This window comes from Tauraco erythrolophus, chromosome 17 (assembly GCF_009769465.1).
Source record: "Tauraco erythrolophus isolate bTauEry1 chromosome 17, bTauEry1.pri, whole genome shotgun sequence".
Lineage (NCBI taxonomy): Eukaryota > Metazoa > Chordata > Aves > Musophagiformes > Musophagidae > Tauraco > Tauraco erythrolophus.
In genome coordinates this window covers 17,431,001-17,448,272 of record NC_141481.1, presented here as the reverse complement: position 1 = coordinate 17,448,272, position 17,272 = coordinate 17,431,001, and the positions used below count along the sequence as shown (strand labels likewise).

Here is a 17,272-nt window from a genome sequence, read left to right as displayed (position 1 = left end):
GCGGAGGAGTGCTGGAGAGGGACGGGGTCTGACTGTGTTTTGAGTCCTGGGAAGGGCTGGCTGAGACTCTCCAGCCTGTACTGTCACCGTGGGATTCCTGGCTGCTGCTTCGGAGGCTTCAGCTGCTGGTGCAGGTGGCCCGTTGGACTTCACTCTTGGATGGGGGAACCTTCAGTTTGAGTTTTCTTGTTTTCAAGCGTTTCGTGTTGTGGTTTGGGTTTTCAGGCCCTGGGATCGCTATAAACAGTATCAGCCTCTCCTCAACCTTCTGCGCCACGGGTTCAGAAGACGGCTACCTGCGGCTGTGGCCACTGGACTTCTCAGCTGTCATCATAGAGGCAGGTGAGTAGAGGTGGGACTGGTGCTTCCGAGCTCCACGTCTCCATCAGCCTGCTGCTGGGAAGCCAAAGCTCCACTGTCATGTCTCCTACAGCAATTCTTAGGATCAAGGGGATCTTTTGTGCCTGCTGGCTCTAGGGTTGGCTGGCTTGGAAGGCTTTTACTTCAACAACAATCACTCCTGTTCATTCTTGTAGCTCGTAGGAGAAAGGCAGGATGTCCTGAGTGGGAGCAGGCGCTCAGTCTTGATTTCTGTGTCCTTGTACCCATGGCTCTTCTGTCCATGAAAAATTAGGGGAGAAGTTGAGCAATTCTTCACTCTTTTTGAAACAACCACCGTAACAGCAGAGCCCGGGGACTTCTAGGAAGGGCAGAGACTGATTTCTCACTGAACTCAAACCTGCAAGTGTTCAATCCTGGAGAAATGTGGGATGCTCGTTCCTGTGTGTGTTACTCCTAAACGTGAATCTGCTTTGGTAACTGTGCCCCAGCTGCTGTTGCAACTTTTCTAGGGGGGGTTTGCTGACTCCTGTGTCTTTCCGCAGAGCACGAGGCTCCGGTGAGTTCCGTCTGCATCAGCCCAGACAGCCACAAAGTCTTGTGCACAACCACTGCTGGGAACCTGGGCTACCTGGATATCCAGTCCCGGGACTATAACACCCTCATGCGCTCTCACGAGGACTCGGTTTTGGCGTTCTCGGTGGAGGGGATTTGGAAGCAGATGGCAACGGTGTCTCAGGACAATACCATCCGCGTCTGGGACCTCGTCTCCATGCAGCAGGTAGGTGAGATGAGAGGCAGTAGGTGTCTCGCGTTTATTAATAGTCCGCCTAGTCTCTGGTTAACAGTCTCGTTATCAAAGCTCCACAGTTCAAGAGCCCTTAAATGTCCTCCCTGAAGCATGGGGGGGTACCATGGGCAAGAAATCCTGGAGTACGGAGTTCTGAGAGTTTTAGCTTGATGCATAATTTGGCCTCAGCTTCTGAAGGTGTTATTAAACAAAATATTTTCTTTTCCTTCATCATTTTAATACCACTTTTTAACACAAAAAATAATACCCGAGGGCTCTATCTAAATGCCCGAAGACCCAGGATTTCACTGGGCTTTAGATCCATCCAGGCAGGATGAGATCCCTGTTGTGGGACACGCTCGTGGTGGAGGTCTGAGGCCATTTTGTTGTCATGTGTGGTGCCAGGTACAGCTTTACCCAGCTTCATGCCTGAGCTGTGTCTCTTCCCCACAGCTGTATGACTTCACAGCTGCAGAGGAAACGCCGTGTGCTGTGGCCTTTCACCCCACCCAGCACATCCTGGCCTGTGGATTTGACAGTGGGACGGTGCGGACCTTCAGCTTGGCTGCCTCCGATCTGCTGGTGGAGCACAAGTAAGTGCTGGCAGTGGGAGCTGCACCAGGGCACATATGGGTCTAACTGGGTGTCCTGGCAAGAGCCACAGCGATCATCGTGGAAGTGGGAAAAGGGCTTTTCTGGAGCTCAACAATCAGGTCCCAGCCAAGTGGTTTCCAGGCCTGCTGTGCCAAGGCTCTGGGTAGTACCAGTCCAACCTGTGAAGGGTATGAGGGTTTTCTTTGTGACTTCCTGGTGGACAGTTGGCCAACAGTAGGAAAAGGCTTGTCCTAGAGGGCAGCTGAACAGGGAGCCCTTGCAAGCCTGGGCACGGGAAGTGGAGGGTGCTTCAAAAGGAGAGGGGAGCAAATCTCATCCAGGGACAGCTGGAGTGCTGCACATGCTGCTCAGTTTTCCAAAAAGTTGGAGTGTTGATTGTCCTGGGCTGCTGCAGCCGTGAGCACAGTGGGGTTATAGAATCACAGAATGGTTTGGGTTGGAAGGGACCTTCAAGATCATCCAGTTCCAACCCCCCTGCCATGGGCAGGGACACCTTCCACTACACCAGGTTGCTCAAAGCCTCATCCAACATGGTCTTGGACACTTCCAGGGACGGGGCAGCCACAGCTTCTCTGGGCAACCTGTGCCAGTGCCTCAGCACCCTCAGAGGGAAGAATTTCTTCCTTAGATCTAATGGAAATCTCCCCTCTTTCAGTTTAAAGCCATTGCCCCGTGTCCTGTCACTACACACCCTTGTCCAAAGCCCCTCTCCAGCTTTCTTGTAGCCCTTTCAGGTACTGCCTAAAGGTCCTCTGCCTGCCCCTGATTATTTTGCTCCCCTGGATTCTTCACCATGTTGCACTTGACGTTGCTCCTGTTTTCTGGGGGATTTTGTTTCTTTGTTTGTTTGTTCTCCTCCCCTTTTTCATGTTTTCTGCTTTCTTTCAGGCAGCACCGCACTGCAATCACCGGACTGACCTTCTCTCCAGACGGCAACTTCATGTTCAGCTCCTGTTTGCAGGGAACTCTGGCTCTTTACAGCTGTATGGCGCAGAAAAGCCACGTCCTGAGAGTCCTGGGTAAGACCTCGGGGTTCTGGGTTGCCTTTTTTTTTGTTTTTTTGGTAGCACAAACATCCCAGCACCAAAGCTAAACCAGGCTCAGCCTACTCAGAGAGATCATAGAATCATAGAATGGTTAGGGCTGGAAGGGACCTTCAAAAGTCATCTAGTCCAACCCCCCTGCAAGGAACAGGGATATCTCCAACTAGATCAGGTTGCTCAGGGCCTCATCCAACCTGGCCTTGAACGTCTCCAGGGATGGAGCATCCATCACCTCTCTGGGCAACCTGTTCCAGTGTTCTACAACTCTCATGGTAAAAAATTTTTTCCTAATATCCAACCTGAATCTACCTCCCTCTATTTTAAAACCATTACCCCTTGTCCTATCACAACTGGCCCTCCTGAACAGCCCCTCCCCATCTTTCTTGTAGGCCCCCTTGAGGTACTGGAAGACCGCTATAAGGTCACCCCGGAGCCTCCTCTTCTCCAGGCTGAACAGCCCCAACTCTTTCAGCCTGTCCTCATAGGAAAGGTGCTCCAATGTTTTTCTGATGAACCTTCTGAGCTGTGTCGTTTGTGTTTATGCCATATGCGTGAGCAAAACTCTAACGACTGCCAGCCTTCCCCTACCCATCCTGGATCAAACACTCTCAGCTTGCTCGGTGTTAGCGAGCTGGAATCGCAGAGACCTGCCCTTTCAGGTCTGGCTTCAACAGTTCCTTGCCTAGAAGCAACTCTACAAGCGTAGAGTCTTCTAACTAATGCCCAAGCTCTGATGCCTTCTGTTCTGTGGATGTGCGGTTTAATTTCTTTGAGTTGGATCATTTCCTTGATCCTGCCCGCAGCAGAGAGCCGTGGTGGTGAGTGGAGAAGGTGGAGAGCTGCAGGCAGGGCAGGGCAGCTTTGAAACGTTCATGCCATGTTTTAACACACGCTTTTTGAAATGAGCTGTGGCAGCAGGAGGTTGGGCAGGGAAAGAGAGCTGCGTTCTGCAATATTGTACGAAGAGGAGCATCCTGCCGCAAGAAACGCGCATTTGAAGTAGGTGGAGAAGGAAGAGGGGCTCAGAGAAACCAGGGAATTTGTGCAAAATCACCCAGTTTGGTGACAGTGTCAGTGCTGCAGCTGCACCTTTCATGTTTGGACTCTGCTCTGAAGCCACGTTCACTGCCCGGCCGTGTTCCAGGCACAGAACAGTGGAGTTTTGGTAGTGCAACAAATACAGAGAATCACTCTGATTTGTGTGATTTTTAGACCTTTGGGTCTATCTGCCCACCGGACTGACATCAGCGTGGTGGGGTTCGGCACTCACTTCATTCGGCTCAGGGTTCAGACACCCAGGCTGCAGCTGAGATGTCCCACCCATAGCTCCTCATCACAGCTTCTCATAACCTTAGAAAATAAACACTAAAATCAATGTTATTCCCTTGACTTTGTTCTGCATTCCTTGAAAACACCACGCGTTCCATCAGGCGACAAGCCATGTATATAGACCTTGTCTTTGAGGTGGTTCACTGCACGCTTTGAGTATTGCAGGTACAATTTGTAGCATCTTCTACAACAGAGGTTGCTTCTTTCTCAGGCCAGAACATTAACCCAAGGCTGGTTCGGAGGCAGGAGAAGCTGGAACTCCTGGTCAGCAGCACCATCACAGAGTGAGGATGCTGCAGTGTGGGCTTTGCTCCTCTCTTCACTCTCTCTCTTGCTGTGGCCCTCAGGCAATGTGGTGGCCCGGGATGCTGGGAGCGATCCGGGTGCTTTGGTGGTCAGCGGGGACAGCCGTCTCTTGGCCTTCGTGGGCCCCTCCAAGTACATTGTGACCGTGATGGAGGCCTGCTCGCTAGATGAGGTACCCAGTGGGCTGCCCTTGTTCCTGGGGGAGGGTGGGGAGGGGAGCACGTGCCACAGGGGAAATTCCCATCAGATGAGACAGATCAAGGGCCTTGGGCATCAGCAATGTCAGAGAGAGCCCTTCCCTGCACAGCAGACCCTTGCTCAGGGTGCTTACAATGAGGTTTGTTTTCCATTCTGTGAGATAGAAACAACAACGTCCAGGTTTCTTCTTCTCCAGCTTCATTCCCCTCTAGAAAGATAATTTGGAGAAGTCTTGTGTAGACTGTTGGCTCCGACTCCTCTTTGTGAGCTGCTCTCCTGGACCCTGCTGCCCCTCATTAGGTGGGAAGGAAAGGGTCTGGGGGGCTCCGTAGCCTTGTGTTAGGAGAGCCCCGAGAGCAATCCTGAGGCTTCTGCAGGATTTGCTCCGGGACGTTTAAGTAGCTCCTTGGTTCACAGCTGCTGAGGGTGGACATCAGCATCCTCGACTTGAACAGCACTGCCTTGGACACGGCAGTGAGAGTCTGCTTTGCTCCGGCGCCTCGAGGCGAGCTCCTGGTGTCCACTTCTTCCAATAAAATCCTTGTGCTTGACGCAAAAACGGGACGGCTGGTGCGAGAGGTAGGACGCTATGAAATTCATGCACTGAGGTCTTGTGTCACGTGGGGCTTGGGCATTTCTTGTCATTGTAGGCAGCTGAACGAGAGACGAGCTCATCCTGGAGTTCACAAGCCTCCAAGACACACGCGTGGCAGCCGTGTAGCTGTCCTGGTGTGGTTGGGCTCAGGGCGAGCCTGAGCTTGTCCATGTTTTCTGTGCTGTCAACACTCCTGTCCTCTCCCTGAAGCATAAGCAAGGACATGAACTACCTTGGTTAATGCTGCTGGTGCCGTTTTTTGTCCTCAGGTGTCTCCCGTGCACAAGCTGTCCTGTTCTTCCTTAGCGCTGAGCGTGGATGGCCGGTACCTGCTCACTGCTGGCGACAAAGTGATCAAAGTGTGGGACTATCAGATGCGCTTCGATATCAACTTCCAGGTACTGCCCACAAAGGGAGGGAAGGGGGCTAGTGTTGCCCTCATCAAGCATCTCCGATTCCTTGGAGAAGAGAGCAGCAAATGTCCTCTGTGTGACTTGGCCCGGTGTCCCCGGTCCCAGTTTCCCAGCAGCTGAGAAACGCAGCCCTATTCCCACATTGTCCTGACGCCGTGCACTGAGCACAGGCTGGGACTGCCAAAGCACCGCACCTAGTGAGACCCTCGGTGAAGGACAGAGGTGGGTGTTACCTCTGTGCTGGGGGACAGAGCCACCCAGAGAAGAAAACGGCTCGCCCAGGGTTTCAGAGATATTGAGGGTTAGGATAAGACCTTGGGCGCCTTCAGCTTCTGCTCGTTTCTCCAGATCAATGTGTTGAAGGTCAACCCCAGGTTGATCAGCCCTAGGTTTGAGCGCTGTTAGGGGTGGTGCTGGCCTCTGAGGGGATCTGCTGAGGAGTGTAGGCACTCACTATCCGAGGAAGGGAGTGCGAGAACCACCATCCTGGTGGTGATAGGACAGGCGTGGGTGGTGGAGAAGTTCAAGGCATGCTCTCTCCCAGGTGTACATCGGCCACTCGGAGCCAGTGCGCCAGGTGGCCTTCACCCCAGACCAACGGCACGTCGTCAGCGTTGGAGATGCCGTCTTCCTCTGGGATTTCCTGGCCCTGCCTGCGGAGAGGTCACCCCTAGCTGGGTACGTGCACCGTGCTGGGCAGTGCCTTCCCCTGCCCCATCCCCTCCCGGAGTAACGCCAGTCTCCTTCCCTTTCCAGGGCTCGTTCCTCGGAGTCCGCTCTGCTGCCGGGAGCAGGTGAGTTTTCCTCCTCTGTGAGTTGTGGTGGCCGGCAGGTTGACAGCTCTTCCACAGCTGCTCTTCATGGCAGAGGGTAGGGGTTGGGGATTTATGGTTCCTTCCCTCAGGCAGTCACATAACAGGGGGCTAACCAGGTAATCAGCCTCAAAGGACGGTCTCCAATTAACTAGCACCTCTCAGTGGGCGCCTGCCAAGGAGGGGATGTTCTGGGCAGAGCCACTGGGTTTTCTGGTAGATCTTTCGGCTTTTGCCTTCTGTCCTTCCTTGCCTCCACCTCTTCTGTCTTCTTTTGCCCTGCTCTTACTGTCCCTCCCTTTCTTGAAAGACAGAGGAAAAGTAGCTTCTCCTGTGCAGGAGGAAGCTGGAGAAATGAGCTTAGAGGTATCACCATCGGTCAACCCAGGAGGGCGAGAGGATCTAAGGGATGAAGGAAGTTACACAAACCCTTTTCTTTTCACAGAAGGGAGCTCTGAGAAGCTAAGGGATGCCTCTGAGACACCTCGGCAGACAGTGCCTCTTCCATTGTTGTCCTCGCCACCATCTCTGAACGTCAGCTCTGTCCATCAAGCAGGATGTCCAAGTAAGAGGAACTGCATGCAGGAAAGGGGAAAATTAATCTTGTTTTAGGAAAAACTCCTTGCCTAGTTCAGCGTCACCCATGGAGCTGTCCCTACCTGTGATCCCCTTCCTGCAGACTGACAGTCTGCACTTTCCTTCTCCTAACGTGGCCAAAGCCAGCCAGAAGTGCTGGGGTTCAGCACTGCTTTATCCTCTGCTCTCTTCCATACTCTAAGTTGCTGGCACAGCTTCTCTGAGGGCTATGGGAAATACCTTGTTGGACAGACCCAGTGGGAAATGTCTGCTTAGCCCTCCACCCTAACAGATGGGCTGTTACACGGAGCAGGAGAAAGACACTGCCAGAAATCAACGGGTCGGTCACACATGAAGCGGTCCTGAAGGACACGGATGGTTCTGTCTTCCCACTAATTTTTCTCTTCAGGTATTTTCTCCGAGTCGGACAAAGAGGAGGAAGCAGGTCTGGCAGGCAGCAGCAGGATGGTGGCGAATGGAGACAAAGATGACTCGGTCATTGTGGTGGAGTCGGTCAGGAATGAGGAGGTTATTGTCGTGAGGCCCAAAGTGAGGCAGGAGAGCTCGAGGTCTTCTGGAGAATCAGAAAATGGTAAATCAGGGGTATTCCCACCTCATACGGAGCTTTACTCCTTAGAGGCACAGGCCTGCATGGCAGCTTGGTCTATCCCTGAAAAATAATGATCAACAGAAGGAGGACATGGAGCTGTTGGAGCGGGTCCAGAGGAGGCCACGGAGGTGATCCGAGGGCTGGAGCGCCTCTGCTGTGGAGACAGGCTGAGAGAGTTGGGGCTGTTCAGCCTGGAGAAGAGAAGGCTCCAGGGAGACCTTCCAGCACCTTCCAGTGCCTAAAGGGGCTACAAGAAAGCTGGAGAGGGGCTTTGGACAAGGGTGTGTAGTGACAGGACAAGGGGCAATGGCTTGAAACTGAAACAGGGTGATTTCCATTAGATCTAAGGAAGAAATTTTTTTGCAGTGAGGGTGGTGAGGCACTGGACCAGGTTTCTCAGAGAAGCTGTGGCTGCCCCATCCCTGGAAGTGTTCAGGGCCAGGTTGGATGAGGCTTTGAGCAACCTGGTGTAGTGGAAGGTGTGTGTCCCTGCCCATGGCAGGGGGGATGGAACTGGATGATCTTGAAGGTTCCTTCCAACCCAACCATTCTGTGATTCTATGGTACAGACAGACCCAGACACGTGCTCCACGTGGTGAGACGAAGGGTAGCGATGTGTTCCTTGGGGCACCTCCCTTGGGTGTGATTTACCAAGGGGAGTCAGTATTGAGGGAAACTCATGCTGGTCCCCAAGACTGCTTGTTTTTCTGGCTCTTTCCCTGCTGCTGCTTCGCGGCACACCAGAAGCCCCTCTTCAGCTTGGAGCCAATATCATTTCTAAGTGGCACGTTCTATTAAACCCAGCTGCAATTAAAGCTCCCAATGTCTCTATTAATAGACGCAGAGCCTCAAAGCTGCAGCAGTTTGTGGCGAGCTGCCAGGAGCGGGCAGCTGCCAGCGCTCAGCCCCAGGCAGGACTTGTTAGAAAGCTTCAGCACAAAACCGTGCCTGGCTGCTGCTCCCAAATCATTCCCAGGAGCAGCATCCCATAGATACTGTCTTCTTCTTTGTGTGGCAGAACCCAGAAAGGAGACCAAAAGTCCCAAGTCCCAATGCTCCGTACGCCCAGATTCCTACCGGCATTTCACTCCTCGCTTCAAGGCATCGGTGCTCCCCCAGGTGAGAGTTGTGCCAGAGCTGGTTACCTGGGCAGGTGGCAAACAGGTGTTTTGGGGCTGGGGTAGGTGGGTTTTCCCAATTGTTTCTGTTTTCTTCTCTGCTTGAAAGCGATTTCTGAAATATACCCCCGGGCCTGGTGTTCAATTAGAAACCTTTAACGTTAGTCCTCCTCTCTTCTCTACATGCAGCTCTTTCCCGACTAGTAAAAAGTGAGTGGTGATCAACTCTTTTTTTTTTCCGTTCAGCCAATCTGCATACATTTTTATTCAAAAGAAATGGAAATGGCATGTGCTATTGCGAGTGAGAGACGAGCGGGCAATGGAGTGATTCATCGTGCGCCCGCGTTTGCGAGCAGATGCGTTGGCAGAGCAGGCTGGGGAAGGCGATCACCGAGCCGAGTGAAGGCAGTCGAGGCGCAGCTCTCGCTCTGCTAACAAACAGAGCAACAATAAACCTCAAACTTAACTCAACCTTTTCCTAAGCTGTGCTGGGAGAGAAAATACATTCAATTCTCTCCTCCGCCCCTCCACCTGGTAGCGCTTCCCCACCACCACTGTCCTGTTGAAACGTCGACGTCCCCGAGTCAGCAAAACCCATTGAACTCTTTCCCAGCGGGATTAGAAGCTGCTCGTCGGCTGGGCAGTTGGTGCCAGCCTGTTTTGTGCCCCATCTGAATCTGTGCCTGGTTTTGCTGGCACAGTTTCTCTTTTGTCTGTGTAAGTGTGCACTTTGGTGTTCATCCGTTGATGTGTTGCATTGTGTGAGTATTGGCATGAGGTGTGTGTTGTGTGCGTGAGTTCTTACGTGGGTGTTGAAGGTACCTGACCCAGCCATCCTTCTGGAGCTCATTTTAAACCAGTGTCTGTTTTCCTTGTAGAGTTTCGTATCTCCTCCAGCTGACAGTGAGGTCTTGAAGCTGAAAGCGGTGATCGGCTACAATGGGAACGGCAGAGGGAATATGGTGTGGAACCCGGACACAGGTACGCCGGGAAGGCTCTGGAGGGGCGGGAGGTTTGTGTACTGAGCCAAGTTATGGTCTTCTAGCTGTCAGCTTGGGATCTCTGCTTTAACACAGGGGTTCTTTGTGATGGTAAAATCCAGTAACCCTTCTTCTTTGCTGTTGGGAAACGTTAGTTGATACGGGCAGACTCAGGCAACAGAGCAGAAGGAAAAGCTCTCACAAGGCCATCCTGCCTCCTTTCTCCAGGCTGGAGCGATGCCCAGCCACTTTGCTTTGCTCAGGTTAGGGCAGGTGAGGTTCTACTCCGCTCTCAACTTGATGAGAAGAACGCTGGCAGGCTGCATAGAAGAGTCAGCTTTTACATTTTACCAGAAAAAAAAACCACCAAATTTTCCTGAATTGCGGTGTAGGTTGTAGTGGGTGCTGTACAGGAAGCCTTTACATGAAAACATCCCATCTCCGTCTCTGCTAGGCTTCTTCGCCTACACCTGTGGCTGCGTCATCGTGGTTGAAGACCTGCACTCGGGATCACAGAATCACTGGCTTGGCCACGCGGAGGAGATCTCTACGCTTGCCGTCAGCCACGACGCCCAGGTAGGAGAGGCTTCTGCTGCCCTGGGCTGGGTTTTGTCTGCGTCGCTTTGGGCTAAAGGAATGTCACAGACCAAAATCCTGTTTGTAAAATCCTTCTTCTGCCTGCTGCTTGGAGATCTGGGGTTTTGGAAATGCAGTAAATGGTTCTGGAGCCCAGCTATCCGCTGTGCTGGCTCAGTGTGATGGGAAAGGCTGCTCCCTTCCTCTGGGTGATGCTACCGTTCCCTCCTGCCATCAGCTGATGGTTGTTCTCACAGAATTTTCGCCAACCACATCACTTTAATTTGAGGGTAATAGTTGCTAAGACTACCTACCTAAGGAAGTGTTCTCTAATTACTTACCAAGGTCTCAGTGACAACGTATATTGTCCTCTTAGGTTCTTGCCTCTGCCTCAGGAAAGAGGAATGGAGACTCCCATTGTCAGATCTGCATCTGGAATGTCCAGGATGGGCTTTGCACAGCAAGTCTCTTCCATCACAAGACACAAGTACAAGCCATGGCATTCTCTCGGGATGATAGATTCCTTGTCACTCTCGGTGAGTACAGCTGGAACACCAGGAGTGGGCGCAGGAGTACACCCCAGAGTAGACAGCTCGTGGGAGGAGGATGCTGTAGGTGTGCAAGACCTGTGAGATACGTGCCAGGCTTGTGGGTATGAGGCTGTTGCTTGGTAGCCTTGGGACAATGGATAGTACAGCACGTAAAACTGCCAGGGATCTCTGGTCCTCCTGGGAGTGACTGCCTGCAGAGGTAATCTTTGCAGCTCAGCGTGCTTCTAGGGCGCTGTGGGCAGCACTTCGAGGGGAAGCACACACCCTGTGCATCTCGCTCACGCTGTGGTTCCCCTCAGCTCCCCTTCAGTTCTTTCTTATTGCCGCAGCTAGCTTGTTTTTATCAAAGTTACAGCTTCCTTCTCCTGGCTCACTAGCACTTGTTAAGCCCGTGTACATCATTTGCAGTTACTATATATAGTACCCAAAGGGAAAAACCTTCTTCTGGACTTCTTATTGCTGCTTAGGTGGAATTGCAGAGAAGTAGCCAGGCTTCAAACTGTGAGCCTCCTGCCAGGCAGCGATGCCAGCACACGATGGACGCTCAAGCTGTCTGTTTTGTTTAGGCAGGGGACATTTAAAGGACAAATATGCAATTAGTAAGTTCTTGTTTTGCACAAGAGAGGACCTGTGGAGCAGCCAACACACCCTCTCTGGGCTGCTGAGTCTGCCCTTGGAAAAAAGCAAGCTTTGCTGGAGAGGAAGAGAGCTTTGTGCTCTCCATGGAGCAGCATGGGAGAGGAGCCCACCTCCTCCTCCTGTTCCGGTCTGGGCGGCAGAGAAGGGAAAAGCAGAAAGTCTCCACTGAGCTTGTGGAGCCTGGAAAAGGCAGCAAGAGAGCACTGTCCTCCGGAGCTGTCGGGGAGCTGAGGATGTTTTGCCATCACTGAGACCGGTGCCTTCTGCTGCCGCTCAGATATGGTGGCTTCCATTAAGATGAGCTCCTGTCTCAGCTTTGACCTCGGCAAAGGCAACATCCCTTTCTTATTTCAAGACTGTTGTTAGCCCAGAGCGCACAGTAGCGAGTCCAGAGGAGGCCACGAAGATGATCCGAGGGCTGGAGCACCTCTGCTATGGAGACAGGCTGAGAGAGTTGGGGCTGTTCAGCCTGGAGAAGAGAAGGCTCCGGGGTGATCTTATAGCAGCCTTCCAGTACTTAAAGGGGGCTACAGGAAAGCTGGAGAGGGACTTTTTACAAGGGTGTGTAGTGACAGGACGAGGGGCAATGGCTTTGAACTGAAAGAGGGCAGATTTAGGTTAGATATAAGAAAGAAATTCCTTACATTGAGGGTGGTGAGGCACTGGCACAGGTTGCCCAGAGAAGCTGTGGCTGCCCCATCCCTGGCAGTGTTCCAGGCCATGTTGGATGAGGCTTTGGGCAACCTGGTGTAGTGGGGGGTGTCCCTGCCCATGGGAGAGGGGTTGGAACTAGATGATCTTTGAGGTCCCTTCCAATCCAAACCGTTCTGTGGTTCTGTGATTCTATCACTGCTGGGCTTATGTGGGGCATGCATTGAGGTGTCCAGTAGCTCCTAAGGATGTAGAAAGAGCAGAAAACCTGCTCTGCCTGCTGAAATCCCTGCCACGCCAGCCATCGGCCGCTTCGAACGCCGGCTGCAGACCCCGCGGCAGGGCCAGATCTGCCACAACCTCCAGCACGAAACGTGGGGCCAGTTACTTCTGTCCTCAGCTCGGGTGAGGACCCACCATGTCGTGCAGCTTTTGCTGAGCACGCAAGGAGCCGTGTCTGTGGCTGGGACGGTGTTTGCAACGGTTGTCTCCGAACAACCAGACAAGGGAGTGACAGCGTTGACGCGTGCGTGCAGCGCGTGTGCTTGCGAGCAGCCTGAAGAAACGCTGAGGCTGCAGACTTTCCTCCTGCTGTCTTCCATGTTCTACCCAGGGGACTACAGCGATCGGACCGTCGCTCTGTGGAACACCTACACGTACGAACTCCTGTCGTCGACTTGTCTCTCGGAGCCGGTCCATGACGTGGCTTTTAGTCCTGTTTCTCACAGAGAACTGGCCTGCGTGGGGAAGGGAGCCCTGACGTTTTGGCTGTTGGAGGAGCAGGGAGCTGATGTCAACCTCAAGGTAAACCTCAGTTTTACCTTCTTTTAAAATACGTGTTCGGCATCTCTGACTCCTTTTCCAAGCCCCTGGTGAGTCTGTGAGAGCTGGTGATTTAGTGAGGTCATGTTGGCTGGCCCTGAGTGGCTCTCAGATGTATTTGAGGCCTGAACTGCATTAATTGAGGGAAGGATGAGGGGTTGGGGTTGGTTTGGGGTTTTTTTTAGCATAAGTGAGCACCATGTTCTCTCTGACGTTTGTTTTACGTGCTCTGGCAGGTTCATCAGGCCCCTGCCCCGGAGGTGCTAGGGCCAGTGGAGCTGACCTCTCTCTGTTACGGTGCCAACGCTCTTCTTTATAGTGGGACCAACTCAGGCCAGATCTGCGTGTGGGACACCGAGACTAATCGCTGCTTCATGACGTGGGAGGCCGACGAGGGTGAGATCGGTGGGTGCAGATGCCCCGGCTGCCTGTCAGGGCTCTAGGAAATTCCACGGGAACTCATTAAGAAAGAACAGCAATGAGCTTGCAGGCTTCTGATTTCAGCTGTGCTCAGAAAACCAGTTTGCTGGTGCCAGATGTGTGGGGTGGCAACAGATCCGTGACCTGGGTTCCCTCTAGTCTGTAAAAACGCTGGGTGTTGGGCTGTAGGAGACCCCCGCTGCCCTGCCCCAGTGAATCAGTGGCCTGGCTGTCAGGAGCACACCTTGGGTGATGGCCCAGAGTGGTGGATATTCATGGGTGCCCTTGGTTCCCAGGTGTGCTGGTGTGTCGGCGCAACAGGCTGGTGAGCGGCAGCAACACGAAACGCATCCGCCTGTGGGCAGTGGCCGCCGTGCAGGAGCTGAGGCTGAAAGGTCCCGACGCCAGGTAGGACGTCGTGGCCCCGGCGTCTCCGCTGTGCTCGCGCCGTCCCGAGAACACTCTGTGCTCTTGAGATGCTCTTCCCCTCATCTGGCAGCTCCAGGGACTTGTCTGAGAGGTGGCTTTTCATGGACATCGGCTCTGCCTGCAACCACGCTGCTCCTGTTGCTCTTCATCCTTAGCTTTCCCTCTCTGTCCCGTGACTACTGATTCTTTCTGTCTGGATCTTTTCGCTGAATTTTTGCCACAGGTAGCTGAACCCTCTTAATACTGGAAATGGGTGGAGTTTATCATGCCTGAAGCTCGTTTTGGTGATTTGTAGGAGCTTCTTTGAGAGAATTAGGGAAAATATATTGCCTTTGTTTCCTCACTTGCACTATTGCATGCCCTGTTTTCCTTTTTTCCTATAAAAGATGGTTGCAGTGTAAATACAACGGTAGTCACTGTTCAATGTACAGGAGCCCCTCATCAAACCGTTTAGCTGCAAATACGTGACTGGACTCACTAGAAAATTGCATTTAAAGGAGGCAGAGTGGCTGTTCCAACAGTTGAGCCAGTCTTTCACGCATCCTCCTTTCCTCCAGGTCTAGCTCAGTCCTGCTGGAACATGAGATCGCCCTCGACGGGACGATAGTCAGTGCGGCCTTTGATGACTCTCTAGAAATGGGAATTGTGGGCACCACGGCAGGGACGCTGTGGTACATCAACTGGCCGGAGAGCACAAGCATCCGACTCATCAGCGGCCACAAGAACAAGGTTAGAGGGGCTGGGCTGGGGTGGTTTGTCCCACAGAGCAGCGGGTGCTGGGTGTGCTGTCCATGCCCTGGGAAGCGTGTGCGGGCTGCAGAAGCGTTCCCTGGTCTGGCCACGGGAGAGGTCAAGGAGCTGTAGGGCTCGTTAGTGCTGTTGAGATGACATGGAGGAGTCTAGAGAGAAATGTGCACCTTGAGGAGTCCAACATCAAGAAATCTGAGCTCGTCTGCTCTAGCTTTAGGTGTTTAACAGCATGGGTCTGGGAGCATTTGTGGGACCTTCTGCTGGAGCAGAAGAACGCAGTTCGCAATCACGGAGTGCTGTGACTTCTGCCTGCCTTCTGTTTGCTAGCTGGTCATCCATGTTGGATAACGTTTTCTTTGCCTAAAACATTAAAAAAAAACAAACAACCGGATGAAGAATGACTGTTTTGAATTTCGCTGTTGCTTTTGGGTATCTTTGTGCTAGAGAAAAAAGATTTCAAATGGCAAAAGAAGGTATTTTACTTACAGCTGCGTTGCGTAGTGCCTGGTCCTAGCTTTGGGGTTAGGTTTACTGGTTTCCATGACAAGCCTAGTTGTCAGCCCAAGATTGAAGGACAAAAACAAAGCACCCCAGCTTCCTTTAGGTCTGGGGCTTCTTGTCTGGTGTCTCCCATGAGAGGGGTCCTGGGGGATGAGAGGGCAGAGGAGCCGATGTCCCCTAGGCTGCGGCATTTGTAGGGCCCCTGTTCTCCATCTCCGTTCTCGCTGCAGGTGACCGAAGTGAGCTTCAGTCCTGACGAGACTCACTGCGTAACGTGCGGGGAAGACGGCAGCGTGAGGGTTTGGTCTCTGGGCAGCATGGAGCTGGTGGTACAGTTCCAGGTGCTCAACCAGGTAATTGTTTGCGGTACGTCGATCTCTTCTTCTTGGTAGAGGGCACAGTCCACTGCTTGGGATTGCAAGGACTGCTTTGTCCTCGCGGAGCAGACTAAAGTTGGAGAAGTACTCGCAGGTGGAGCTTTCGGTGCGCTTGCTGTCTTCACTGTGTCGTTGGGTCTCTGCCCTGGTTCCTTTGCAGAGCTGCCAGTGCCTGGCCTGGAAGCCTCGTCCCGTCGTCACGTGGGGAGCTGAGAGCCAGCATGTAGTGGCAGGGTACAGCGATGGCACCATCCGTGTGTTCAGCATTTCCAGGACAGAGATGGAGCTGAAAATGCATCCCCATGCCGTTGCACTGACAGCAATTGCCTACTCCACAGACGGTGAGGCTGCCTGTTGTAAGAGTGGGGAGATGTTGCCTTGGGGATCATGACTTGGTTGTGCCTGGGTTACCATGACCTCCAGCCGTTCCATGTACTGGTGGCCTGCCCAAAAACCTGGGGCCAAGGAGAGCTGGAGAACTTATATCGATGAGTTTTGGTAGCTCTGCCAGCTGAGCATGTGGTAAACGGGACACCGGTGCTATATTGGCAATGGTATAGCAAAGGGGTTTGGGTACAAGAAGCGTTCCTTTGTGTCCTCCTGCTTACCATCCGCAGTGGCTCTTCTTTAGTGTGATGTTTTAGTGGGTGTCTCATCTTTCCCAGCCCTTGACTCAGATGTTCCCAGCCTTTCACAGTGTTTTGGGACACCAGTATCCCATGACCTTGGACCTTTCAGCTATGGGCTTTTTCTTCTCCTACAAGAAGTGCCCTGTTCTTTTCTCTCCTCTGCTCACAGGAGAAATGATCTTATCGGGGGGCAAAGACGGGCTCGTGGCTGTCAGCAGCCCTCGCACTGGAATGACTATCCGTGTCCTCGCTGAGCACAAAGGCTCTCCCATCACTGCTCTCCAGTGCATCAGGAAGCAGGTGAGCCCTCACCCTCTGCCCTGGCGCTGTGCGGGAGCGAGTTCCCCATGTGTCAATCCACAGCTGTAGGAAGCAGCAGAAGCGTGGCCAGGTTGGTCAACAAGTTTGCTCTGTTGTCCCTCACCTTTCCTCTTCAGGCCCCCATCCCCTCCAGTAAGTTCCGTTCAGTTTTTCGAGGGATGTCTTTGGCGGGGTAAAGCCGCAGGCGTTGCAGGTACAAGCCTGAGCGAGGCTGTGCCTGCAGGCGGGGGGGCGTTTGGTGGCTGTTGTAGACACACTGCACGCAGATGTGATGTGTGCCCACACCTCTGGGAGAGAAGCAACCCGGGCCGTGAGCTTTCAGCCCCGGGAAAGGGCTCAGCGTGCTTTCCCCGCTTCGCTCCTTGGCAGCCTGGCCTCACGTGGAGCTGGCTCTCCGTATGGTTCCTCTGCGGAGCTATGGAGACTTGGTTGTGCAGCAGTGGGATGGTTTTAGCATCACCTTTGTCCATCTCTTCATGGAGAGTCTTTATCCTTTGCGCAGTGGGAATGAGAATAATTTTGTGTAAGTTCTCAGGCTTTAAAATCACCCGTGCTGCTGTGTTCCCTGCTGATTGTAGACTTAGGAGATCCTCCTTGGGTTTAGGTGAAGGACGTTGTAGGGGACACATGGTATCTGCAAGCACTCCCCTGGGAGATGTGCAGATTCAGAGGACGTCCCGGGGAAGAGATCTGTGTCGTTCAGGCCAGGCCCTCACCCCTTCTCCAGCAGCCTCTTCTGCCGGGGCTTTCAGACCAGAGCGTGCCACTGGTTCCGGTACCACAGCTTCCTGTCCTCTTTTATTGTGATAAGTGTCTTTAAGCACTGCCAAAAGGGAGGTTAATCCTGGTGTTGATTCCCACGAGCTCCTGCCCCACGCCAGC

The 17,272-nt window shown here is 53.1% G+C and overlaps 1 protein-coding gene across 1 annotated transcript in view; it reads left to right on the top strand.

Annotated features, from left to right (window-relative positions):
* WDR90 (WD repeat domain 90) overlaps positions 1 to 17,272 on the top strand; it is a gene marked incomplete at its 5' end in the record, with an annotated part of 32,521 nt that overhangs the window by 12,525 nt on the left and 2,724 nt on the right. The window contains 22 exons of the mRNA XM_086622517.1: positions 226 to 342; positions 885 to 1,120; positions 1,583 to 1,722; positions 2,633 to 2,763; positions 4,464 to 4,594; positions 5,038 to 5,199; positions 5,485 to 5,613; positions 6,173 to 6,306; positions 6,385 to 6,422; positions 6,886 to 7,005; positions 7,426 to 7,608; positions 8,645 to 8,745; positions 9,623 to 9,725; positions 10,179 to 10,300; positions 10,677 to 10,836; positions 12,755 to 12,945; positions 13,200 to 13,368; positions 13,680 to 13,791; positions 14,370 to 14,541; positions 15,294 to 15,416; positions 15,601 to 15,781; positions 16,239 to 16,369. Coding sequence (XP_086478643.1) covers positions 226 to 342; positions 885 to 1,120; positions 1,583 to 1,722; positions 2,633 to 2,763; positions 4,464 to 4,594; positions 5,038 to 5,199; positions 5,485 to 5,613; positions 6,173 to 6,306; positions 6,385 to 6,422; positions 6,886 to 7,005; positions 7,426 to 7,608; positions 8,645 to 8,745; positions 9,623 to 9,725; positions 10,179 to 10,300; positions 10,677 to 10,836; positions 12,755 to 12,945; positions 13,200 to 13,368; positions 13,680 to 13,791; positions 14,370 to 14,541; positions 15,294 to 15,416; positions 15,601 to 15,781; positions 16,239 to 16,369 — 3,086 coding nt within the window. The remainder of the gene's footprint in view (positions 1 to 225; positions 343 to 884; positions 1,121 to 1,582; positions 1,723 to 2,632; positions 2,764 to 4,463; positions 4,595 to 5,037; positions 5,200 to 5,484; positions 5,614 to 6,172; positions 6,307 to 6,384; positions 6,423 to 6,885; positions 7,006 to 7,425; positions 7,609 to 8,644; positions 8,746 to 9,622; positions 9,726 to 10,178; positions 10,301 to 10,676; positions 10,837 to 12,754; positions 12,946 to 13,199; positions 13,369 to 13,679; positions 13,792 to 14,369; positions 14,542 to 15,293; positions 15,417 to 15,600; positions 15,782 to 16,238; positions 16,370 to 17,272) is intronic.